This window comes from Cololabis saira, chromosome 15, assembly GCF_033807715.1.
Source record: "Cololabis saira isolate AMF1-May2022 chromosome 15, fColSai1.1, whole genome shotgun sequence".
Lineage (NCBI taxonomy): Eukaryota > Metazoa > Chordata > Actinopteri > Beloniformes > Belonidae > Cololabis > Cololabis saira.
The window spans coordinates 6770428-6797727 of NC_084601.1; the positions used below are offsets into that span (position 1 = coordinate 6770428).

Genomic DNA, 27300 nt, shown 5'->3' on the forward strand with positions numbered 1-27300 from the left:
GCAAAAGGCAAAACATTTACACATGGCTTTTTATTGGAAATAAAAACATGACAGGAGCAAGGCTCTTTAGTCTGAAAAGCTGTCATCACAATTTTCTTTTTTTATTTGGTAATTTATTAATCATACCTTGTAGACAAATTGTAGGGTGAAAAGTGTTTGGGAAATATGAAAACAAACCCTTTTTACATTTTTTAACTTGGTATTCATTTATATATCTGTGCAAGGAAGTTATACAGTCACATTAGAAAGTAAATTGTCATTCTGTACTGGAAGTAGGTATGTTTGAAGAAGGATGGTAGTAAATGTCAAAGAGCTGTCATGCAGGGTGGTGAATCAGAAATCTTGTACATTAAAGAAAATCCTGCATCAATCACAAGTGTTCATCATTTTTCTGGTTTTCCTCCCTCATTTTTTCTTCTCTTCATCCTTTTTGCCATCTGCTTTGTTTCCCGTCTGCGAAGCGAGGGAGCCCATGGCGTTACGGATGGCCTCATTGTTTGGATCAACACCAGGGAGATTCTCCAGGACACTCTGTAGGAACTCTGGGTCTTGCATCACATCATAGTCATCTTCCTCCTTTTTAATAAAAAGATACAAACAATAAAACAGACTGGATCAGGTCTCAATTTTAAATAATAAACAGCATCGGTATGTGCTCCAACTGAAAGTCAACTTATGTTGTCAATGAAAAAATGACACCTCGCTCAACAATCTATTTAAATGGACAACATCATAATACGACGCCTCCTATTAAAAAAAATATTTTTTTAATTTACAGCATTATATATTGTTTCACCTTGGCTGATTCTGCAGTGTCCATGGGGGCTCCCGTGTCCATTTCACCATACTCTGTTCATAAACAAAAACAGTTGTCTTTCCTCACACACAAGAAAACAGATCCATGACTTTGAATATCAGTTGTAGCACAAATTTGCGCATACAAATTTACCTCCTCCGGCGAGAGACATCTGCATGGCATAGGCTATCTGCTCCTCCTCTGTCATGCTGCTGAAGTCAGGCAGGACTGCTGGGCCTCTTTCAGGCTGAGACACAGACATCTTCAACAAGGCTTCTTCTGATTCTGGAAGAAAAAAAAAAAATCAAATCCTAACAAGCTTTTATAAACTGTTGTAAGTTAAAGCTTTTAAGCGCCTGCAGATAACACTATTGGGTGAATTTGTTTATATTTATGTACAGAAATGGGCAGCTAATTATATGTGTATGTATGTATGTGTGTGTATATATATATATATATATATATATATATATATATATATATATATATATATATATATATGTATGTGTGTGTGTGTGTGTGTGTGTGTGTGTGTGTGTGTGTGTGTGTGTGTGATTATGTGTGTAAGTAGATATATACATAGATATAGAGCAGATGCAGTTAATAGAGACAGTATAGTATAAATAAGTATATTTATATAGATAATTATATGGGCATGTGTGTACAAATATATAGAAATATTCAACTATGTGTGTGTGTGTGTGTGTGTGTGTGTGTGTGTGTGTGTGTGTGTGTGTGTGTGTGTGTGTGTGTGTGTGTGTGTGTGTGTGTGTGTGTGTGTGTGTGTGTGTGTGTGTGTGTGTGTGTGTGTGTGTGTGTGTGTGTGTGTGTGTGTGTGTATGTATGTATGTATGCATGTATGTATGTATGTATGTATGTATGTATGTATGTATTATAATAATCAGGGCTGCACATAAGTGGGCCGCCAGAGCGCATGCGCCGTCAAAATCCACAGTGCGCTGTCAATCTTGTGCTGCGAAGCGCTTTTGCGTACCAACAGCTGGGGCTAATATTATTGGTTGTGGCCAGACCAGAATACTAATATTAAAAAATCTATTGCGAGAGCTTTTCCCCAGAACTGCCACTCAAAGTTGGTACTGGCCAATCCCAGCGCGTCCTTACTCCCCCTCCATGCTCGTTGGGCAGGAAGAGAGGTAAGGATCAGCTTTACTGAACAAACCCCGACACGTCTCGTCAAAATGTGAAGCAAGCGCCATTAAGTAATTATTTTGGCGTTCCACCACCACCAACTACAAAGAGACGCCAAACTGAACCACTACCCGAATCGAACAGAAAACGTGTGTTCGCCGAGAAGTGGCTGCATGATGTTACGCGGCGACGCGCACCGTACGTTCGCGTTCCCGCGTATCCTACCCCGTAAGCTCTGTGTTGGTGCAACGCGGAACCATAAATCAGCCAGTGTCTGTCACTGCATGCAGCAGCAGTTTCCTGCACCAGCAAGACGCTGCTCTCTGATTATGGCTCACAGTTTATGAAAACCCCAAATAAAAAATAAATTAGAGAATATTTTATGAAATCAATAAACAATTCCATCATCAAAATTGTAACGAATAAAGGTTCAACATATCTTGCTTTGCATGTACAGTAAGACTACCGTAGGTAATATATTAGTTTCACCTTTTAAGTTATTATTATTGAAATAGATTAACTTTTACACCATATTCTAGTTGAAATATTGAAATAAATTCACTTTTACACCATATTCTAGTTGAATTATTGAAATAAGTTAACTTTTACACCATATTCTTCACCTGTAGCAATATTCTACACCTTGGCTGATGTGTACATACATAGCATAGGCGGCTATTTCAGCTGCTATATGGTTGGCTGTCTGTACTGTCATGCAAGTTAGTTTAGAAGTTTTGGGGCTTTTTTTTGGCTCCTGCGCTGCTGAAATCGGGGCGTCCTTTATTTCTATTTCTGAAAGTTGGCAACCCTAGGTGCAAAATATGCCGTGAGCATCCCAATCTGGCCGATAAAAACTGTAACTTACTTATACTGACTCTACAGACTAACACGCACCATAATTTGTTAATTCATCTTTATAAGTGAATAAATATCGTTTTGCCTATAACTTATTCCTGCATCCCTCTTTTATCGATCCGGCGAGACGGGTCACCGCGTTTTTGGAGCCCCAAGTCACATATCCAGGGGCTCCTCTGAGCACCAGACCAAAATAATTATGTGCAGCCCTGATAATAATACTGTTATTTAGCAGTGTGAGTACAGTGTGTGAGTATTTATAAATATGGGTTAAATGATTAGTGAATGGGAGTAGGATTAAATAAGTAAGTAATAAGTAATTAAATAAGTTTACACTTCTTCCTACTCCTTTTTTGCACATGTAAACAAAGATATCAAGTGTTAAAGGATGAAATTATTTGTTTTGTTTTCTTAACTTCTCTTGAAGTGTTGTTTTTACGAAAATAAAAATCTAATCAAATCAAAGCAGCTCCTACCATCTGCAGCGGGTGTAGGCATCCCTGCGTCAGCGGCAGAAGCAACAGCAGCTCTGCGGGCCTCCTCCTCCTGCCTCTGCCGTTGCTCCTCCATTGAAACACGGAGGGCCTAAAACAATACAGATACAGCACATTGGGTCACAAAGAACAAAGACAACCCCGTTTCACAAATTAACTAATTCTTACTTTATTATTCACGCTCGTGCAGAACCTCAGACTTGCACCAATTACAGTTTAGTGATGAAAATTTAAGCAATCATTTCAGGTAAATATAATTTCTTTGCTGTGCCGCACCAAGATTAAGCACATCTATGTAAAGTTATCTATCAACCAACATGGATGTATTTATTACTTACAAGTGCGAGCTCAGGATCAGCGCTCGGGTCCACACCAAACTCGAAGTCGCTGGCACCGAGACCCATCATAGCGCCGCCCTCTCCCGCCAGGATGGGGGAAGACAGCAGAGCATCAGCCAGACTGGGTCCTGGGGGGACGGTTACCAGGTGGGAGCCGGTCCCCTCCTTCCCATTCAGTGTGTTTATAAAAGCAGTCAGCTTTTCTGTGTTCAGTTCCTGGAAACAAAGTTGGAGTCACATGGTTGCAATCAGAAGTAACACGTATGGAAATGCAGAGAAAATTACAAAAAGTAATTTCAGATCTAACATTTGAAGATAAAATAAGAGTTCACACACCTCTTCTCCAAAGTTTATGATATCTACGTTCACCTTCTCTTTTTTCAAGCGCTTTGCCATCTTGACAAGCTGCAAGGTCAGCAGGTTGGGACAGAAACAGGAAGAGAAGAAAACAAAACAAAACATACAAGTGAGTGTGTAAACAACAGGCAAGGTTAAACATATCACTTACAGATAGGGGTCCAAGGACATTTCTCTCGCTCTGAAACAAGACAGACTAACTTACATCTTTTTCATTATCCTGCACAGGACTCCCAACAAAGGCGATGATCCTCATCTTGTGGTTTTTTCCTTGTCTGTGCTTTAGGGCCAGCTAAAATAGAAGAAGAAAAAAAAAAAAACAACCTCAAAATGTACAATTGCTGAAAACAAAACTCCCGCACTCCCCACAGAGGAAAAAAATAAAACATAAAATGTGAGAAAAGTCTTCACTATGTAGTAATGTGGTGAGTAGTTATACCGCTTCTTACAGTTTTTGTGTTCTTGTTTGTCGAGCAAGACATATTTTTTGCACCAGAGTCACACAATTTCTCAAAATACTACATTGGCAGAATTCCCAGACCAGGTTAAGCTCTACATCTAACCTTCCAAGGGACTTCCAGGGACCTGACTTGTCATAACTTGTTCAATATTTAAATTTTGTGTATTTAATGACACTTCACAAAAGGAGGTGATCTCATGGCATAAAAAAAGCAAACAAAATTAAACATAGATGCCAAACAAAGATGACTTCATACAATAACAGTGCAGATTATTTGTTCAAGTCGGAAACCTGCGATTACATACATGAGCAACTCGGATGCCTGTGCAGAAAGTGATCTCTCCTTTAGGCTGGACAGCATGAAGTTTGGACAGGATGCGTCCAGTATCTGGCGTCAGCGTGGTGAGGACCTCACAGTTACTACACAAAAATATGAGTGAAGAGACTGTTAGCCGTCCTAACTCCATCTTATACAAACATTATGGGTTGTTTGGTGAATAAACAGAGAAATACTTACTTTGCCAAAGTGATGAGGCCGACATTGTTCTCTGGGTTGCTGCGTGTTTTGGAGTGGCAGACGATGTTGACAGCATCTTGTTGAGCCTGTAGTCTGGTAGGCAGGAAGTCTCCATTTCTCATGTATTCGCTGTTGTCCACACTGAAAGAGAAATATCGGTTAAGCGTGGCTCTCTGAGAGTTAGAGAAGGTGGAGGATTTTAACTACTTGGGGTCAACAGTTCAGAGCAATGGAGAGTGTGGAAAAAGAGGTGAAGAAACATGTGCAGGCGGGATGGAGGGGTGGAGAAAAGTGTCAGGTGTGATGTGTGATAAAAGAGTTTCAGCTAAAATGAAAGGAAAGGTGTACAAAACTGGTGAGAGCAGCGATGTTGTTTGGTCTAGAGCGGGGGTCGGCTCTTTAGCGCTGCCCTAGTGGCTCCTGGAACTTTTTCAAAAATGTTTGACCTTTTTTTCCCCTTTATTTCTTTTTTCTTCATTTTTTCTCTTTTTTTTCTTCCTTTTTAATCTCGACATTTTGACTTTTTTCACGAAATTTTGACTTTTTTTCTCAACATTTTGACTTTTTTCTCAAAGTGCATAATGAAAAAAAAATTCTTCCCCCAGTTATAACTAATATAGATACATGCAGCATGTGTTGCCTTCATTCTAAGGCTTATACAAGACTTTTCATTTGTGTTTTTGGTCCAATATGGCTCTTTCAACATTTTGGGTTGCCGACCCCTGGTCTAGAGACAGTGTCACTGAGGAAAAGACAGGAGGCAGAGCTGGAGGAAGCAGAGATGAAGATGCTGAGGTTCTCTAAGGGAGTGAGCAGACTGGAAAGGATCAGGAATTTGGACATCACGGGGGGGACAGCACATGTTAGAGGCTTTGGAGATGAAGTCAAGGAGGCCAGACTGAGATGGTTCATGTCCAGAGGAGAGATAGTGAATATATTGGTAGAAGGAGCTGAGTTTTGAACTGTCAGGCAGGAGAATCAGAGGAACCAAAGAGGAGGTTTATAGATGTAATGAAAGACATGAAGGTAGTTGGGGGAAGAGAAGAGGATGCAGAAGACAGGCTCATTGGAGGAAACTGATTCACTGTGGCCCCTGGAGGGAAAGCCAAAAGGAGAAGTAGCTCTCTGAGAGCGTTGGTTTTTAATTTTCTTATTTATTTATTTTGAACTTCCAAGTTAGATTAGATTGGCAAAAAAGAAGAAAAATCCAAGGCACTCTTCTTCAAATATGCCTAATTTAAATAAGCCTTTATTTGAAATTTCATGTAGAAGATTTTAAAAAGTGGGTTACAGTTTTTATATTTGAAGAAGAGTGCCTTGGATTTTTCTTCTTTTTTGACATCCTTTTTCCCACCAAAAAGCACCTTCGTCACATGATTAAGATGAAACTTCTGAGCACTCTGGACTTTCTTTTTTGTTTAGATTAGATTAAACTTGATTGTCATTATACAAGTACAGAGAAAAGTACAGAAAGGCAGTTTGGCATTCAATCAGAAGCGCAACAGAAAGTATTGTAGTAAATACAGTATAGATAGAGATAGAAACAACCTTTCTGAGGTGCTAAACTAGTGCAAATATTCAGTGCACATTGACTTGGGAGTGTAAATAAATATAAGTGTCTGCGTTAACGCTGGTTTAATCCCATCACACATTTGTCAGGCCTAGTAGAGTCTGCATTAGTAAGAGTAACTAAATTCTTCTTTACAGCCAGTTCACTGGTGATAAAGTCATTTTATTCATCTTAGAGCTGATTATAAAAGTTAAACAGCTCATAGTTTCGTTTAAAATTGAAAACTAACAAATACGTCTCGCTATCGTTAGCACTTGGTAATACTTGTTAAAGGCTTTTCTAGACAGTAACGTGTAGTAAGTTCATAATGTAAACATGTGCTACATCGTAAACAGTACGGGAGTAGTATTGAACATAGAAGCGCTAAATAACTGACACATAAAGAGCTTTATTGTAGCTTAGTGAAGCTACATGACTCAGCCGCTCAACGACCAGTCCATTATCAGCTCCACTCAAAACAATACCGGTTTATTCAAGACTATAAACTGTCATATCGAGTAACTGGCAAACCATGTCCTCAAAAGAACCCCAATTATTCCGGTTACTACTGTAAAAATTATTTTTTTCGACTTCTTACCAGACCATAGTACTTTCCAGCCCCATTTTGGAAACTTCTTGTTACGTTCTGTCGCGTCTGTACACGCTGCAATCCTATTGGACAAGAGCTGAGCAAGAAGGAATCTGATTGGCTGCTCACAATTACTTAGTTTTTGTTTGTTTTTCACAGATTATTATTATTAATAATAATAATTATTATCATTATCTCAAATAAATGATCAATAATACTGTCTTTTTTCTTAGACTCCAGCCTATTGAAGGGACTCAAGAGTTCAGAAACATTGCACAGATGCAATTAAAACTTTTTTTTTTTTACTTTAAAACAAAATACAATTATTTTTCACTTGTCTGTAGCTCATGAAAGAAATTAAAACATCAACAAAAAGCAACATGTCTTTTTTTAATCTCCTTTAATAATAGCAGTTACAGGTTGATGAAGAGAGAGGGGAAAAAATAAAATCTATTGTTCAGTGGAAATACATCCGCAATTCTTTATACTGACTTTTATATTATCATATCATGCACAATTTAAAGGCCATTGAATACAAATGTATAATAAAAATATAAGTTGATTTTACAGTTGTTAACATATAACCCTAGTAAGATATTCTAAATAAATGCCTTGGATACAAGGTTGTTGTGCTAGAGAAAGGCACATTTTCAGCCCCTCCTCCCTGTTAGAAATATTTTAAAAACCAGAAAAACATTAAGTAATAAATATTACATTAAATGTGATTATATTTACATATTTGGTTCATAGTATGTCTGTAATTGCTTACATACTATTAGTAAATTAGATAAAAATGCCAAAATAATGCATCATGGAAAGCAGTTTTGTCAATTTTGCACATTTTATTAATTTAGGCATATACAATTGTGTAAACTGAGAATGTTCTTGCATGGTCCAGTCATCTTTTTAAATAAAAAAAATGTTAATTGCTGAACAACTGAAAATATCCAATACCACAAGACCTCTGGGACACTTATTTAAGTTAATGTGACCCGACCATTACATCGAGTTAAAAACTGCACAGCCAGATTGACCGTTGAAACCGACTGGTGTTGAATCACCGTCATTGGTTTTTACTTGCAGAAAGCAGGCACATTGTTTGGTCTTGTTCACTTTCACACAAACGTTCCCCTGAAAAATTATGAATATACAAAAGCTGGGGCCTGTCTCATGAATGTAATTTTAAGTCATCAGCCTCACAATACTTAACACCAGTAACAACCTGGTCCTGGAATGATTAAAAAGCTCATCTCTCTATTAAAGCAATAAACATCTGGAGTTGAAAGAGCCATGTGGGAAATACATAAGATTAAATAAAGGAATAAATATAAAGAGAGAAAGTGCTTATTACCATATTATTGACAGTTGATGCTCTGCATTTATATTGCTTATAATAATATAATAAATCTATAAACCTATCAACCCTTACATATTAAATAAGGGCAAACCAAACTTCAGTGTAACCTTTTCATATGTGGTTGCCATGGATTTTGTAGTTTGCACAACATCAAACAAATTCAAGAACATTTGCTTTTGTGTCATTTCTACTTGACTCATTTTTAAGTCAGAGAACAGATATTAATGTCCCAAAAAGTCTTTCTACTTTTTTCTTTTGTACAAAATCTACTCCATGGATTTTCTGTAGGGTGAAAAGAATTGTTTACAATCTCTAATATAATAAACCCAAAATCAGACACGAACTGCAGCGACAGGATTTATTGCTGAACTGTTGAATTAGCATTATCTTCAGTTACTTGTGCATATCAGAGAAGCAGTCATGACAAGCAAAGCACCCAATATCATCATGGAAAACAAAAGTTCATTTGTTGATCTATTTCCACTTAATCTTCCAACGCTAACTTCTAAGGTCACTTCTATCCTGGGCCATGATGTACCTCTGTTAAAACAGGATAAATATTTTCATGCATATCCGTTCATACTTTGAGTGATACTGCTAACAAACACCCTTCTGTGTTTTTCTTCATATTCGAAGTAAATGATTGTACCATAATGTCATAACATTCTTTCTGTCACTTGCCATATGTTTGGAAAGAAATCTCAACTCCAATATCTTTCTTTTAGGGGTCGAACTGCAGCATTTTTTATTATAGAAACAACAGTTTGAACCCAAGCTTGTGAGACCGAAAGTACAAAATTCAGCCTTAATGTTCTGAACAAACTCAGAATAATTTCACCTCATGAGACAGGCCCCAGTCACCATTTACTGTGATATTTATCCAAAGCAATCAGTCATTTGTATTGAATGTAAAAGTATTTAAAATTACAATAATAATAAAAGTTTTTAAATGATCCTATCACCCAAACAAAAGATGTGGTGGTTAGGAGTCACAGTATGTAAAGAAGTATGCCAGTTATAACACTTGGTTTGGAAAAAAAAAAGGTTTTTCCAGCATAATGTACATTTGGAATATGCCATATGAATACAGTGATTCCTTACAAATTAACCCCTTTCATTTAAAAATGTGTTCCCGAAATAAACAACATAGTTTTGTGTTAAAGCAATCGATCATAGAGCAGAAACAATACTTAAGGCTCAAGCCTCTGACTGGAGGATCCATAGACTACATATGAGAGATAAAAGCAGCCATCTAGTTTAGCCTCAAGTTCATTTTCATGCTGCAAATTCTGTATTCACAATTTTCAGACTTCAACCGATCAAGTCACCATGGCCACACCTGTCTTTCATATGCAGTCTTCTGGTGGAACAGAGACCTTTGGAGAAAAGAATGTGCTAAAGTAATGAGGTAAACACAAAATAATTGATTCCAAAAAATGATAATTAATTTAAAATAACCAGGCCAGAATGAGGAATTCCTGCTCAGAAATAAGGCAATGTCCTGGTTTTAGTTCACCTGGAACATGAACAGTATTCGGTTGTAAATACAGGCACTCTTATAAGATGATAGTGTTCACTACCCACCGCATTAATGTACCCACAATTACTAGTGTCAGAACAACCACCCACTTCCATGCTATGAGGAAATCTGGAAATCAAAGTGCAAAAAAAAAGGAACAAAAAAAAAAAAAGAAAAAAGAAAAACATTTAAAATCGCACCTAGTCTATATGATACATTATTAGACTTTATTTAGTCTGGAACCCCAAAATCACACCAAAGGAGCTGTAACATTTCATTCTTGTTGAGAAAATGCTCCAAGTTTGTTTTGGTTCCTTTGAATCCACTTCACTCTTCCACATTTACACCTGCAAACCATAATTACTTGGTTACAAAACTACCACATCCAAGTACATACAACATGTCACAGAAGAAACTGGAACCTACTTACAGCACATTTGGTGACATTTGGAGTTAAGTCACCAAGTGAGATTGTGTCCTTGGTACCAATACTTTCTTCATGAGGCAGCTGAGCTCTGAAAATAAACAAAGAGCAGAGAGGGAACCTAACCTTTAACTGGTATGAAACAATAAGTCTGATACATACTTTTCTTTAAAATAACTTGTTTAGATTTTCATGAATTCCCTTGACATTTGCCTCCAGGTGGCATAGATGTCTTCTTCACAAGCTTCTGATTAAGACACATTTTTGTCTTGTTTATAAAAGACAAAAACAAACACAAAGTGAGAGTACTTTATGTCCAAATAAGGGAGATCCAAGGACAAAGATTGCTTCTGTTACTGTCACATAAAGTTGAGTTGGGGAAAAACTCAACCATTGTTAATTTCTAAGGATTTACATATCAGCACATAAAATATACACACGCATATACAGTCACCTGCCACTTTATGAAGTACACCTGTCCAACTACAAGGCAAATGTCTAATCAGCCAATCACATGGCAGCAACTCAATATATTTAGGCATTAAGACATGGTACAGACGATCTGCTGCAGTTCAAACTGAGCATCAGAATGGGGAAGAAAGGTGATTTAAGGAACTTTGAACGTGGCATGGTTGTTGGTGCCAGACGGACTGCTCTGAGTATTTCAGAAACTGCTGATCTACTGGGATTTTCACGCACAACCATCTCTAGGGTTTACAGAGAATGGTGCGAAACAGAGGAAATAACCAGTGAGTGGCAGTTCTGTGGCTGCAAATGCCTTGTTGATGCCAGAGGTCAGAGGAGAATGGCCAGACTGGTTTGAGCTGATAGAAAGGCAACAGTAACTCGAACAACCACTCTTTACAACTGAGGTCTGCAGAAGAGCATCTCTGAACACACAACACGTCAAACCTTTAGGCGGATGGGCTACAGCAGCAGAGAACAGCAAAAAACAGGAAACTGATGCTACAATTCACACAGGCTCACCAAATTAGACAACAGAAGATTGGAAAAAAGTTGCCTGGTCTGATGAGTCTTCATTTCTGTTGCAACATTCAGATGGTTGGGTCAGAATTTGGCGTCAACAACATGAAATCCATCCTGCCTTGTATGAACGGTTCAGGCTGGTGGTGGTGTCATGGTGTGGAGGGTATTTTTCTGGCACACTTTGGGCCCATTAGCACCAACTGAGCATCGTGTCAACACCACAGTCTACCTGAGTATTGATGCCGACCATGTCCATCCCTTTATGACCACAGTGGACCATCTTCTGATGGTTCTGTCCAGCAGGATAACGCACCATGTCATAAAGAGTCACTCATCTCAGACTGGTTTCTTGAATATGACAATGAGTTCTCTACTCAAATGGCCTCCAGTCACCAGATCTCAATCTAATACACCACCTTTGGGATGTGGTGGAACGGGAGATTCACATCATGGATGTGCAGCCGACAAATCTGCAGCAACTGTGATGCTATCATGTCAATATGGACCAAACTCTCTGAGGAATGTTTTACAGTACCTTGTTGAATCTATGCATTGAAGGATTAAAGTAGTTCTGAAGGTCCAACCCATATATATGCATATAAATACACACACACATATACATACACACATACATATGTGCGAGTGATAAAATAACATGGAATAACGCCCAATCATTTGGAGGTTTATCTCCTGCGTTGATAGGCTAGCAAAGGCATTTTCATATGAGGTTACTGGATCCACAGAAAAAAGGCTCCTGTCAAACTCTGGGTTTTGATCAGGAGCACTTGGCTGCTACGTTATGGAAAAGATTAATTTTGTTGTGTCCTGATTCACACAGAACTGAAAGAGGGTGTATTTTTTTCCTGCATTTTTAAGTACATATGGGCTCTTAACAAACAAGGCAATTCTAACTTATTAAGTCGTTTCACATTATGTACATTATAAGAAATCACTCAGTATTGTCCTGAAACCAGCACTCATAAGCTATTCCTACAGTAGCAGTGACTATTCCCCTCCTACCTCATGGAGGCGCTGTTCTCTTGGTCTTTGCTGGATGTGTTGTTCTCTCTCCCAAATCCAGAGAATTCCAGAGAAGCATCAACAGCATCACTGGCTGGTGAGGTCTGTGGGAGGAGGTCAGGACGGCCTGACTGCATGGCTGCTTGGGAGAGGAGGATAAACTTGAAATGCTGTGTTGCAAAGAACATGGTCTGATGACATGCTTGGCTCATGTTTGGACTTATCAGTAAGCGGAACTTGTTTTCTCCCAAAGTCTGCTTGAATCTTTTGCATTCCTCTTTTTTCCATCTCTTACCATTCTCCCCCTCAGTGTCCTCTCTGGTGTCGGCGCTGACTTGGTGTTGGGATGAAGGATGCTGGTTGCTGATGCTGGTTTGGGTCGAGAGAGACGGGCCTGCACCTTTTTTCACAGGACCATTGGCACGCCGCTTCTTAGATGGGGAGGTTTTGACTGTATACACAAGACACACAAGTGAAAATTAAGCATTCAAGCCAAATAACTGACATTTCAAGTCAAGTTCCTTTTATTGCCACACGGCTAGGCTGGTGGAGTTTGTTAATAAAATTCTTTGCAATAAAAGAAACTTGACTTGACTAACTGCCATTTATTTATATGCTTGGATTGATATTTACAATATTAACTTACGCGGCATCTTTCTGAAGACTGTGTTGCACATAAACTTCTGGAATCTTTCTGCATAGAAACTTGGTCTGTGTACCGATACTGTGTCCTGAGTAAAAACAAAACCAAAAGAAAAACAGTTCTTTTAAACCATTAAAAAAAAAAATTACAGTTAAGAGCGAGCAAACAAATAAAACTACCATACCCCATCATGAACCAACGCTTTCCAGGAATGTTCAAGCCTCTTCACTAATCTGAAAAAAGAACTCAAAACCGTCATCATCATGCAGATTTACACAAAACTCACAGCAGAAGCAGAAAAGTGATCACTGCAGCTTTTTTCCCCATTAACCTCAAGTGAACCCCGTTTTATCATCCTTTGTGTGCTTAAAGCGACACTACGTAACTTTTCCACCTTAATATCATATTTCCAGAGTCATTGTGATGGTACATCAACTTCCAACAGGTTTAATGACACCTCTGTCATGGTCTGAGGGGTCTGTATCACCTTCACTGGCACTATGTAACTTTGAGGAGCATGGTAGGAACCCTGCCACACTAAAAGACTACAAATCGTTACGACTTTGACTGCTTTACGGCATACGTCACTTCCCCCTCCTTCCCGATTCGCAGTCGAGACGAAAATGGGCGGGGCGTGGAGCGCAGCTCCGCAGAAGCTGCATTGTGGCTGCAGCAGTTCCACACTCAACAGACGTGGGGAAAAGATCCTAATGGTTTAACTTTTCACTGCTTTCCTGCTCGGAGGCAGAACCACGGAGACCAAGTATCTGATATAACAAAGTAAAAGAGTGAAAGAGTCGTCGGCTCGCTTTGGATCGCGGCTGTAACGACCAAACACACAGTAAAGCATGATTTATGGTTCTGCGTTAAATCGACGCAGACCTACGGCGTAGGGTACGTGGCGACGTGCAACGTACGGTGCGTGTCGCCGCGTACCCTACGCCGTAGGCTCTGCGTCGATTTAACGCAGAACTATAAATCAGCCTTAAACCACAAACACTCACACAGACCGGGTCGGATCAAAACATGGGTTTTATTCCACACTTCTCCAGTTAAACGCAGTTGCTGGCCAGCTCTCTGCGGTGTAATTAACCCCAATCTTCAGATAAAACTAGTTTGTTGAGGAAAAAATATTAACTCTTATTTGTAGCTGCAGAGGAAAAAAATAATCTCACGAGGAAAACAAAAATATTGCTCACACCTCGGAGCCTCTTCAGCATAATATAGCAGTCAAAAAAAAAGAAAAGAGAAGTAAGAGGGATACAAAACATGTACTGTATGTTGTACTATTATACAAATTTATTGAAACACATGGCTCTTCAGTAGGGATTAATTATTATTATAATTAATAATCATTATTTTCTCCATATACCGCTCCCTGGCTTCCTTGTTTAAGGAACCCCAGTAAATTCCAGTTCCTTTCCAGCAGTTTAACATCTTTTTTTTTGCGTTCCGTCTGTTCACTTGGTGAAACAGAAAAGCGTCCCGTCTTCTCTCATCAAAACAAATGCAGCGATGGGACAGGAGTTTTCCGGCAGTACGCGCTGGTGCTCATGGGAAACGTAGTGTTCTTTCTGGTAAAACAATACCGCTTTTGTCCAAAAGATGCCGCCAAACTCAGAAAAGCTGAAAGTTACGTTGTGCTGCTTTAATAGAAGACAGGAGCTCATACTCATAATATAGTTATCTACTTCTAAAGCCCAGCTTTGAGCTTCGACTGCTCTGAACCACAAATGGCCTGAATGCCTTCAGTGTGGACAAAACGATCACTGAAGCTGCTGCTTAATAAAAGTATCTGTTCATCTGAAATCTCTGCTATGTCAGTGACTAAACAAGGGCAAAATGTACATTACCTATACGATTGCAGAATGTCAATAATCCCAATGTAGACCAGCAGCCTCTCGCCTCTTGAGTTTCGTGCAGGGATTCCTCCCGTCCTGATAAATAAAAATGCTTTCAGTGCATTTTCTGTTTGACTCGATAAGCATTTAAATGGAGTTACTGACTTATACGAGGAAGTTGCCACACACTTTGACCTCTCCCTGGCTCCAAGTACATGGAAACTCACTTGTCCTCTGATTCCAGTGACCCCAGGCCTCCAGCATCTCCCTGGATGGCCTCAATAGCCGTGCTGTACAAGGACTTTTGTCCCTGTGGTCTCCTTTGGTCTGCGGCCCCCGCCGACGCCTCGGCCGTACCTGCACTGCGTTCACTGGCCTGCTCCTGACAGGCCTGGTCCACATTATGAATCCCCACTAGAAGGCTGTAGTCCATGATTTTGAAACTCTGCAGGAGCTGAAAAGAAATACAATTTAAAAAGAAAAGCAACCCACAAATAATGTAAGACCAAGGATTAATTAGAAATAATCTTATACTTTAACTGCAGAAACTTTGAAACAAGGGCATAGGTTTGGTCTCAACATTGGTAGGGACGATATAACAGCATAACCTCCATGTTCACTTTTTGCTGGGGACGGGACATTAATAAGACCAAACAGATTGGGTGAACGGGGGTCAGGGCTACATTTGTCACGAATATGAAACTAATTAATTGATAGGCTAAATGATCAATGCAAAATAAATCTGTATTGACTTATACTAACTTTCATGTGTATTGGTTCACCTGATACACGGTTCCATTCAAACCTTTGTTTTCAAAAAATACTTAAGAAACATTTTGAAAACTTCCAGAATATTCCAGGATTTTATTAGTAATCTAAATTGCAATATTTGAACATAACTTAAATTATATTACCGGTAACATACACAATAAATGTATTAAGTGTACTTATTAATAATCTCTTAACTATTCAGAATGCAAAAAATAAACATTTGTCTTAAGACCACTCAACATTGTCTGTCTAAATAAATAAATTAAATATAACTGAAAAAACAAAAATAAATAAAAATGGAACCTTCCTTCAGGTTAAACACTACTGCTTTTGTCCACAAGCACAGCCAAACTCAACAAAAAATGAAAGCTCCTTTGGGCTGCTTTAAGACCAAGTCATCAGCCAATCAAACGTGCGTTTGAGGAAAAAAAAATGGACCGGCAAGTAAAAAGGAGTAAATATAAGTCTGAACATAATGAAAATAATCCACTTAATAATGGTAGGGTCAATTCTATCCTTACAACATTTGGAAAGACAATCTAAATTACCTATATATCTGAACTCATTATATAACGCAAATAAGGTTGCTTAAAAGTTGGCGGGGACAATTTGAGCCTCCTGAAAAGTTGGTAATGTTATGTCCCTACCGTCGCTATGCAAACCTACGCCCTTGCTTTGAAAAAAAAAAAACAACTAAAGCTTCATATTTTAAAAGGTTTTTCTGTAGTGCTTACCAAACAGTCTCTTTGGATGGTCTTACAAACACCACTGTATTTGTCCACCTCCAATATCAATCCCTCCGGCATGTCCTGCATGAAATCCAAGTCCTTGTATGTGGGCTTGGCTTTATCTCTCTCTTTGGCCGAGGCTCGTCGCTTGTAAGTCGAGCCCTTCAGATCGTACTTGAGGTGCATTCGTACTGTATTCGGTAGAAGATTGTTCATGACTGCGATGCGGATGTTTTTACCAGCTGCTTGGACACAATATAGCCCGTAAAACTTTGGTAATAGGGTCCGCTTGTTCTGGTTCAGGTTCTGAGGAAGAACATTGGATGGATGGAGATATATATATATATATATATATATATAGATGAATATGAGAGAGAGAGAGGGGTACATATCAGTGTCATTGACCTCTATCATTGTGTTTTCCATTAGTCTAGTCCAGGAGTTGGCAACCCAAAATGTTGAAAGAGCCATATTGGACCAAAAACACAAAAAACAAAAATGTCTGGAGCCGCAAAAAATTAAAAGTCTTGTATAAGCCTTAGAATGAAGACAAGCGGGGGAAGACTTTTTTTTCATTATCATTTTTTTCATATCGAGAAAAAAGTCGAAATTTCGGGAAAAAAGTTGAAATGTCAAGATTAATGTTGAAGTACAATCTTGAGAAAAAAGTCGAAATGTTGAGGAAATAGTCAAAATTTCGTGAAAAAAGGTTGAAATGTTGAGAAAAAGTCGAAATTTCGAGAAAAGTCGAAATGTCGAGAAAAAAGTCGAAATGTTGACAAAAAAGTTGAAATGTCGAGAAAAAAGTTGAAATGTCAAGATTAATGCTGAAGTACAATCTTGAGAAAAAAGTCAAAATGTCGAGAAAAAAGTTGAAATGTAGAGGAAATAGTCGAAATTTAGTGAAAAAAAGTTGAAAGGTTGAGAAAAAGCGGAAATGCAGAGAAAAAAGTCAAAATTTCGAGAAAAAAGTCGAAATGTCGAGAAAAAAGTCAAAATTTCGAGACAAAAGTAGGAATGTCGAGATTAAAAAAGAAAGGAAAAAGGAAGAAAAAAAAGAGAAAAAAAAGCAAAATAAAGAAAAAAGGAAAAAAAAGAGAAAAGGAAAAAAAGAAGGAAAAAAGGAAGAAAAAAAAAGAAAAGAAAAAAAGAAAAAAAAAAAAAGAAAAGAAAAAAAAAGGAAATAAAAGGTCAAACATTTTTGAAAAAGCTCCAGGAGCCACTAGGGCGGCGCTAAAGAGCCGCATACGGCTCTAGAGCCACGGGTTGCCGACCCCTGGTCTAGTCTATTTTCTTTGTCAGCTGTGAAGTAAATAATCCGTTGACTAGATATGACTTTCTTTTTTTTAAAGTGCTGACAGTGTATTCAAATAAAGCACTGTTACAACATCCTATAAATAAACTGTGTGGCCACACACCCAAAGAAGATGCTGATCATCTGTTAAATGTATTGTGTGGTAAATGAGTGTGTTTAATTGTGCACACACTCTCCTGGTCCACTACATGGAATAGACCAATGAAACAGGAAACAGTATGTGATGGTTTGGGTGTGGTTTGTGGTTTGTGTCTGACATGACACTATGATCTTACCATAAAGTATCCCGGCAGAAGTTTCTGTAGAAACTCTGCCTCTTTGTGCTGCACTGTTTTAATGATGTATTCATCATCGCTAGAGACGTAGAAAAGAGATCCACTGGCTCCAGAGTTTGACAGCTCAATTAGTGTATCGTTGCACAAAGAATACTGTAAATAATTCAGAGAAAGATGGTTAAAAAAGGGATGAGAAGAAACTGTAAAGTACTGGCTTATGGGGTTAAAAACATAAACAACCAAACACAGTAATATTAGTAGCTTGCTATTTCAAAAGCTGCACCTTCCCAGTGTCAACACTCCGTTATTTATACTTCGCCGGTTTCAGTCTTTCCGGTTACTCAACTACTTCATTCCTGTCACAATTCACACCCCTTTCCTTTTCTTTTAAGGCTTGTTTTAACACATTTTCTGAAAAAAATAAGATGCAAGTTGAAAGAACAAAAAAACATATACCATGTAGTCATCGGGCCGGATGCCAAACATCTCTCTGAAGTAGCGAAAGGCAACAGGCGCGTATGTTTTGAACCTAAAATCTCCATAATGGTGAGCTGGTGTCAAGTTACTGCCCTCACTGTCAAAGGAAAAAGAAAAAAAGAGAAATCTATGATTCATATTACATACCAACCAAGGGCGGCACAGCTAAATAGGGCTGTAGTTGTACAGACAAGCTATCAACGAGCATTAAATAAAGCAAATATATTTTCATAATTATACAGTCACAACTTTTTTTTTAAATATTTTATTTATAGTTTTTAAATTTTACATAAGGAACAATCCACAACATGAAAACAAACAACAAACATCAGAACAGGAAGAAGAAAAAAAAAAAAGAAAAAAAAGGTGGGGCTGCCAGACAAAACACACAACAAAACAAGTCTTTAGCAAGTGTAAAAGTCAGAGTTAGGTATCATGTCCCGCACTGAGCCAGAAAAAGACCAGACTCACAACTTACCAGGGAAAAAAGATGCTTTCCACCACTTCAAAGTCCTGCAGCAGCACATCTCTCTCAGGTTTCTGGGTTAAGCTGCCCACAGTGTGCGTGATGCCCAACTGGATAGCACCTTTTAGAGCAGATGATGTGGTCTGGTAAAAAAAGAAGAAAACTTACTTTAATCAGATGGAAAATACAATTAAAAATGCTTGCAGCTGGTAATCATTGCTGAATGCGACTTGAAAATATTCTTATGTAGGCATGATTTGGGGGAGAAAAATATAACAGGAACAAATACACACTGTAAATTTACAAACATGGTCTGAGAAAATCTGAGATTCTGAAGTTGTATATTTGCAATAAAAAAGCTGAGATTCTCTGACATTTCAGTCACAAATCAAGGAAGTATTGCTAAACTTTGTGTGGTTGCACCAACTTCATCACACCACAGTCAGTGTGGCTAAACAGGGAATACACGCACAAATGCGCGCATGTACAAACACACACACAGTCACTAAGGAAGAAACGCAAGAGTATTAGCCCCAATTCTTGCAGCAGTCTAGTACTTTGCCAACATGAGGAGTCTGAATTAAAATTTGGACTATCACGTTTTCTTACTGCTAAATCAGGTTAGGTTGTCCGTTGCAAACTTGATGCAAGGAAATAAGTTAGGTATGTGGCATGATGAGGGGCATCAATGTGCCTCTTTGTGAGAAGAAAAAAGCAAATGTTCTACTTTGATCCTCGAAATCCTGACATTTTAGTCTATGAAAAAAAAAAATAAAGCCCTTTCCCTGATTGTTCTTTTTTTTTTATTAATAAATTGAATGATTATAACAAACATTCTGTAATATTTCTAGGAAAAATGTGCTTTCCACTTGAATGTAATGGGTGTAGACCTCAAAGATTTTACTGACTTTATCAACTGGATAAAACAACTAACAGGTACTACCCACACACTTGCGTGAGAAACATTCAAGAAGTCTTACAATCATGATGTAAATGTTTCATAATTGTATAGACTAAATAAATGAGTCAATGAAAAAAACATTTCCAGATTAGCACAAATCAAAATAATTAATTGTTATAGCCTCTGTGGGTTAAAATGAGTCTCAGTCTGCAAATAGACCTTTTTGTATGTTGTCTCTCCCGTGGGATCAATTCCACGATGGCCGATCGTCTTTTTCATGGCCTGAGTCATGCCGATGCTCGGACCCTGCCAATAAAACACAAAAACAGAAGTTACTAAAGAAAAACAAGCAGTACATTTACAACAGTATGCAACATTCTCATCCTTCAAACGGGAAGGACGAGATGACATGTCAGCAAAATATTGGTAAATTCACTTCCGTTTCAGAGCTCTCAGCACTGGCCGTTTCCTAAGTGATGTGCAGAACTACATTACACATTTCCTCCCAATAAATCCGTTATTTCTCACCTCTGTGGTAACATTTTTTCGCGTCACGGTCAGATCTGGAGCAATAAAGGAGAGGAAACATAGAAGTTAGCGAAGAATAACACGCATTGTAAAGTACATGAGGTTAACAAGCAAACCAATTTCCCAGAATGGATGCATTGATGTCAAACAACAACAGTTTTCATCATTTGTACAACTGGCAGCGGTGTGCGGCTGAGCTCTGGCACAAGCATGCAGACACACCTTGGTTGTTACCTGTGAGAGAAGACAGTGCCCTCCAGAACTGACTCTGCAGGTCTTTGTGCAGCAGGAGGGAATTAGATAAGTACCTTATTAAAGTCACGTCATACAGGGCTGATAAGGAACAAGGAACACTGTACAAAAGTGACTTATTGTGATGCTACAATGATACCGTGGACAAGACGGGGTTTATTAATGTGATTAAAATCGTAAATCGATGCCACACACGAACGAAATTTAATCAGAGATTTTATTTTTAGGCAATATCGCCCAGCCCTAGTGAAAAAAAGGAAAAAAAACTAAAAGGGATGTAGATGTAATGAAAGTCACTGGGAAAAACAAAAAAGATTGAACATTAAACATAATTTAAAGATGTTGATTATAGTCATGGATTTTAACTGTACACTATATTTTATAGTGGAATTCTATCTCGCACTCACTCATGTAAAGGAAGAGGTGTTCAGGGAAATATTAACATTCACAAACTATTGCCAGGAAGTTCATGTGAGGAATCTTCTTAAATTCCACATTGATGAGTGGTCAGTTTAGAGAGAGCAAAACTGAGCTGCTGGATTATCCTTTAAAGTCTTTGCTGTGTGGTGTGCTGAGCTTAGTTAAGCAGAGTGACAGCTACATTTTTTTTATTTTTTGTAGTTTTCATCAGACCATTGAGACAATTTTGACCTCAAATTGTCTGATGAGAAGAAAACTACAAATATTGTACAATAAAAAGACAAAATGGACCTGATCAACTTAGAGTTATAGCTGTTTTAGGCCCACTTACTTCAAAATGATGGTGAAAAACATACAACGGAAAGAAAAAATAAAGAAACCCCCTTGAAATGAAGTGGTTTTCTACAATAATATCCAATAAATAGCCTTCTGATTTTCCTCTAAGAAGCAATATTATACAAACAGAATGTGCATAATATGATGACATGTGGACAATTATAATTTTGTGTGTCTTTATTGAATACACCCATTAAGCATTCACAGTGCTGTGGAAAGAGTAAGTGATCTCACAGAGTAATGATTTCAAGGAACGCTAACTGGATTCAGTTTCCAAACTTAGACTCCAGTTAATGAAATAAGTTTGAAAGTGTGGTTCAGGGCTACTTTATTTGATAAAGGATACTCAAAAATGTTATGTTTGCTGTTCAAAAGAAGCATCAGCTGATATTTCATCTGCATCACTAATCTCTAAAACTTGATCAGTAAAGCGAGATATGTTTTTAATAAAGAGAGCCAGTTTTGTAACCTGGCTACTCTTCCTATAAACGCATGGCCAGCCAAGATGACCTGAAAGGCTAAATATGACATTTCTCAATGGAGGTTAACAAATAATTTAGAAAAACTAATGAGTTACAGCTAAATACAGTAAGTAATTGATAAAAGTAGTTTGCTAATGACAGATCATGATGAAAGAAGCCACTGTGCTTTCCAAAAAAGCATGACAGTAAGTTTGCCAAAGATCCTCATGACAATTCCCAACACTACTTAATTCAAATTTAACCAAATTATCCTACAGGATAATGTCAGTGTAGATGACAACCAGCTGAAGCTCAGTAGACGCTGGGTGATGCAGCAGACCTGAAGCCTTGATTCAAATCTACCACAGGTTGGCTTCAGAAAAAAAAAAATAATAATTTGGAGTGGCAAAGTCAAAGCCCAGATCAAGACTCTTTGAGATGCCGTTAAATGACTTCAATAGAGCAAGTCAGGCTAGGCGTCCAACTAATGTGTCTGAGCTCAAGCTGATCTATCAAGAGAAGTTTTTCATTTCAATTCCTCCTAAATGTGCTGCAGGTCTGATCAAGAGCAAGAGCAAGACGACAAGAGCGATTAACTCCAAGGGCTCACTTATCTTTTCCACAAGAACTGTGAATAATCTATCTAATTACAGTGTTCACTAAAAACAAGAAATTATAATGGTTTGAGTGTTTTCAGCCTAAGCACATTATATTTAGACATTATTAATGGCAAGAAAAAAAGTCCAAAAACCTTAGCTTGCAGTAGTTTGGAAATTATGTCATGACATTGTTTATCTATCAGTGACTATCTCCAGTGTTGGAAGTACAGCGTCTGCTGTGGATGTAGACGTGCACATCACACCTGAGCTTGGAACTAAAAAGGGGAAATGCTCTTTTGTAATTTTTAAAAGGTATGTATAAAAGGTTAAATTTGATGGAGTTTTTTTTCTCCCCCTTTTTTTCCTTCAAATAAATCGCCCTCAAAATCCTGTAGGATTCACCCTCACATATAAACATTTGAAATACTTCCCAATGCCTCATATTGAAGTGTGTTTAAATGATGATGAATGTGATTTTTGTTTTATTTATTTTTTTCAAATGAAAAAGGGCATGATTAATATCAAAAAAGAACTTGCCAAATTGACAGAAAATTATTTTTCAAGATGATGTGATCATGAAAAGTTCCTTGAAAATAGTTGCATGAGAGGAGCATATTTTTCTCTCCATTTTACAGTTTCTTATTTTAAAAGGATATTCAGGTAATAAAAGGACATAAGAAACAGCGGCCAAAAGCTACACAGGAGTCAGGTGGCTGATTGACTTGGATTTTCATCCTTTTTGTTGGTCCTGGTGTTGTTGAATCTTGGTCTTGCATAATCAGAGGTTCTGCAATGACTTAAATGGCATCATAACAACTAATGCCCAGATTGGTTAAATTTTAATTGGGAAACAGAGGGGAAAGAAATGCCTTTGAACATGTGCCTACTATTATAATATTATCTTTTAGAAGGGGTTTTCTGAAAGTGATGCAATTAAATGAATAAATCATGCATTACTCCAACTATGCATGAAGCTAGTACAAGTAAAGCTAGATCATTAAAAAGAAAATCTAAAGCTCAATTACTGTATGCAACACTTAAGCCATCATTTGTTCCATGCACATGTTTCTACTATGTTTAGGTTACCAAGTTATATAGCAAATAGGGCACCCATTGCGCAGTACTTTTTCTCTTTTTTTAATGGAGCGTCAAGGCGTAATACAAAATTGCTTTTTGAGCATGAGCAGTTTATTAATCTATGTATTTTAGGTCTGGATTACATGTTTCAGTTTTTAATCATATGAATAAGACAAAAAACTGATGGATTTACACACCAAAAACATATTTTATTAGTATTAGTTTGCATTTGCTGTTTTCTTCAGACTGTTACTGTGTGAAGACTTTTGCTCTTAAATACATAATATCTGAAGAGGGTTCTGGTACTCAAAACTGCATCATTTCAAATACAACCTATGTGGTTATCCTAATATATGGATCAATCTGGTTATTCTCCTTTTTGGCTGTCATGTAATCCAGATACCAATGTAATGAAAACCATGACTCTATAATATAAAAAATATGGCATGTCACAAAACTAAAAACCTCAGTCAGCAATAGAGCTGGGTATCATCACTGACCTCCCGATACGATACGATTCCGATACACTAGGTCCCAGACGATACGATTTCCGATACGATACGATACGATTCGATATCGATATTCTAGTTACAATAAGGGAATAACATGATCCTTCCACGCGCCACGTCCGGCCAGAGAAACCCCACCCTGCCTGGTGAAAAGAAGCAGCCTGCTCACTCCTCAAGTAAGGAGGAGACTTGAGCTCATTGCAGGGCCTCCCGGGGTTGGTAGATGGAGCAATGCCCAGGACTGACTTAGGTAGGAGCACTGGGTGATTAAAATGGGGGAAAAAATCGGGATTTAAAAAAAAAAAAAAAAAAAAAAAATTTTTTAAATCGATACTTGGATTTATGTATCGATAATCGTTCCTACACATGCATATCGATAAAATATCGATATATCGATATTTTTAACCCATCCCTAGTCAGCAAATGAACAAAATTAAGTAAAAAAATATTGAAAAAAATTGAAGAAAAAAAAAAAAAAGAGCGAAAGCTATCCAACTAATGTTCAGAGGTGGGTAGTAACCATGGATCTATTATAAAACTGGATGGGACGTCAAAAATGGCCGCCCATTCATTTCAATGCATTCTGCTCAGCCAGCGCATAAGCCGAAAAAGTTCCTGACTTCCGGGTTTACTTCCGCGTTATGCGGCCCATAGAGCATGCGCAGTTGAGTCACCTCCCATGATGCTCTGGGGCCTCCCATCATGCCCCGGGGCAATGACTCGACTATTAATATAATATGTATTAATATAATATATTAATTAATGTATATTATTACATGTATAGTATTACATATATTATTAATGTATTAATATAATATAATTACATAATATATATTAATATAAACATCCGTGGAATGCACGGACACGGCTGTGACGTCAGCCGTGTCACGCCCAGAAAGAGACTTTTCTTTGACTTTTCTGGCCGTTATAAAACATCTTTGACGGATATAAAGTCCATGACTTAAAAATATAAAATACAAAGATTAGTAATTGCCGGTGATTACAGCTAGAGGTGTCCTGTGAACAGTTTTAGAGGCTTCTCTTTTACTATTGCGGTCTATGGGAAAAAAGCTTTTTGGGCCACATGGGATTTTTGGTTGCAGTACCGCGGCTGGACACTGGAAAAAATCGGCGCGCCTTCTGAGTGCCAGACCCGGGGGCTGGTAGTAACGAGTTATATTTACTCCGGTACATTTACTTGAGTAAGTTTTGAATCACTATACTTTACTTACTTTTACTTGAGAAGATTTGTGAAGAAGAAACTGTGCTATTACTCCGCTACATTAGGCTACGTTGAGCTCGTTACTTTTCTTTTATCCCTTTTATCCGCGTACGCGTCAATTTCATGACATCACTGAGTGATTCTTTGGGAAAAATGTTTGTTTTTGCATGTTTTGTCTTGTTCTATAGGACTGTCTCAGAAAATTAGAATATTGTGATTTTCTGTAATGCAATTACAAAAACAAAAATGTCATACATTCTGGATTCATTACAAATCAACTGAAATATTGCAAGCCTTTTATTATTTTAATATTGCTGATCATGGCTTACAGCTTAAGAAAACTAAAATATCCTATCTCAAAAAATTCGAATATTCTGGGAATCTTACTCTCTTAATATTAAAATAATAAAAGGCTTGCTATATTTCAGTTGATTTGCAATGAATCCAGAATGTATGACATTTTTTTTTTTTTTTTTTTTTTTTTTTTTTTTTTTTTTTTTTTTTTTTTAAATTGCATTACAGAAAATGATGCAACTTTATCACAATATTCAAATTTTCTGAGAGAGTCCTCTAGTTCTGCCTGCGGAGCCTGGTTAAAAAGAAAAGTACAAAGGCTTGAAATTTTGTGCTACTTGTGCTTAATTTATTTTTTTATTCTGTTATTATTTTATTTATTTTATTATGTATTAAAGTACTTGAATTTACTTTAATATTATTTTAATTTAAGCTATTTTTTATTAATTTTAATTTATTTTATTGATTTAATTTGCCTGAAGATGATTATTTTGTACTTTTGTCTATTTGAATGGTTGTGTTAAAAAAATAAATCAGACGTTACTCAACAGTTACTCAGTACTTGAGTAGTTTTTTCACCAAGTACTTTTTTACTTTTACTCAAGTAATTATTTGGATAACTACTTTTTACTTCTACTTGAGTCATATTATTCTGAAGTAACAGTACTTTTACTTGAGTACAATTTTTGGCTCCTCTACCCAGCTGCTAATGTTCCATAACAGACTTGTGTGTTGGGCCAAGACATTGTTTGCATTTAAATACAACTGTATCCAATAAGCTTGAGCTGGTTAAAAAATCTTTAGGTTTATCAATGTGACAACTCAGAGTGTAAAGTTTAATGTGTATAATGTCCCGGTACTTACTGGAAACATTGTCCTGTAGTTGACTCTCCTCTGCAGCTGTGGCCATTCAAGACAGGAACTAAGCTGGGCTTTAATGAAACTGGGGTCCTGAATAAGCCTTTAAAAACAAGTCTGGAGCTGTCCACAAGTCAGGCAAGTGGGGATCTGTGTAAAGAAACTTTGTTTTATTATCGACAGACATTTTAAAAGTGTTCCTACCAGAATAAACCACCAGCGGCCACGTTGATGCCTCTGGCGGTGAGAAAAACTTTAATAATTCACTAAAGAACAGGCTGTCATTCATGGACAATGACCGTGGATGATAACAGCATATCTTGATGTGACTATAGGTGGTAATTGGTAGTAATTGGTAGTAATTGGTCGATATTATAACAACTGAAGAGCTTTTTATGTTTCGACACTAAATCAGTGAAGCGAAAAAGTTAGTTGTTTAACATTTACGTTTACCGAATGTTTGGCTATAAAACCTGACGAAAATAACACAGACAAAGCGGCAACTCACTCGAAGAGTTTGTGGTGGATTTCCGGGAATTTCCAGAGAAAGAGAAAAATCCTTTTCAATAGCAATGAATCCCCAAAACAAGTAAACAAGGAAGCTATGCGGAAGTTCAGGGAGAGTCCGGCTAACACAGCACTTCCGGTACGAGGGACTTCAAAATAAAACACTATAATATATAATATAATATAATATAATATAATATAATATAATATAATATGATAATTATATAATATAATATAATATAATATAATATAATAAAACAATAATATAATATAATATAATATATTAATAATATAATATAATATAACAATAATATAATATAATATAACATAATATATTATAACAATAATATAATATAATATATTATAACAATAATATAATATAATAGTAACATTTATTTATCAGAATCAG

The 27300-nt window shown here is 37.3% G+C and overlaps 2 protein-coding genes across 3 annotated transcripts; both read right to left on the reverse strand.

Annotated features, from left to right (window-relative positions):
• Window positions 1-15: 15 nt before the first annotated feature.
• Window positions 16-7164, reverse strand: LOC133461408 (26S proteasome non-ATPase regulatory subunit 4). Its single transcript, XM_061742309.1, has 10 exons — window positions 7114-7164; window positions 4967-5107; window positions 4755-4869; window positions 4195-4281; window positions 3969-4037; window positions 3633-3848; window positions 3277-3385; window positions 950-1081; window positions 797-849; window positions 16-576 (listed from the first exon to the last, which is right to left on the reverse strand). The coding sequence occupies exons 1-10, from the start codon at window positions 7137-7139 to the stop codon at window positions 406-408; spliced, it is 1119 nt and encodes a 372-aa protein (XP_061598293.1). The 5' UTR covers window positions 7140-7164; the 3' UTR covers window positions 16-405.
• A 762-nt stretch (window positions 7165-7926) lies between these two features.
• LOC133461407 (phosphatidylinositol 4-phosphate 5-kinase type-1 alpha-like) lies at window positions 7927-27005 on the reverse strand. 2 transcript variants are annotated; one of them, XM_061742308.1, is made up of 16 exons: window positions 26893-27005; window positions 26391-26534; window positions 20357-20391; window positions 20048-20134; window positions 18940-19070; window positions 18441-18558; window positions 17985-18137; window positions 16401-16700; window positions 15123-15349; window positions 14908-14991; window positions 13239-13287; window positions 13058-13142; window positions 12707-12862; window positions 12412-12550; window positions 10411-10495; window positions 7927-10327 (listed from the first exon to the last, which is right to left on the reverse strand). In XM_061742308.1, the coding sequence occupies exons 2-16, from the start codon at window positions 26434-26436 to the stop codon at window positions 10322-10324; spliced, it is 1701 nt and encodes a 566-aa protein (XP_061598292.1). In that variant the 5' UTR covers window positions 26437-26534; window positions 26893-27005; the 3' UTR covers window positions 7927-10321. The 2 variants fall into 2 exon arrangements, with proteins under 2 accessions (XP_061598292.1, XP_061598291.1); XM_061742307.1 differs by having other exon boundaries at window positions 12412-12553.
• Window positions 27006-27300: the final 295 nt, after the last annotated feature.

Bases quoted from the DNA above. Each gene is read 5' to 3' on its own strand.
- LOC133461408 (XM_061742309.1), bottom strand. From the start codon at position 7,139: ATGGGGCTGGAAAGTACTATGGTCTG. The intron at 3,386-3,632 runs GTAAGTAATAAA...GTATTGTTTTAG, and splicing joins CTGATCCTGAGCTCGCACTT to GCCCTCCGTGTTTCAATGGA. The intron at 850-949 runs GTAAATTTGTAT...GTTTATGAACAG, and splicing joins GATGTCTCTCGCCGGAGGAG to AGTATGGTGAAATGGACACG.
- LOC133461407 (XM_061742307.1), bottom strand. From the start codon at position 26,436: ATGGCCACAGCTGCAGAGGAGAGTCAACTACAGGACAATGTTTCCA. The intron at 15,350-16,400 runs GTAAGCACTACA...ATTTCTTTTCAG, and splicing joins CCATCCAAAGAGACTGTTTG to CTCCTGCAGAGTTTCAAAAT. The intron at 10,496-12,411 runs GTAGGAGGGGAA...GTTTATTTTCAG, and splicing joins GAGAACAGCGCCTCCATGAG to AGCTCAGCTGCCTCATGAAG.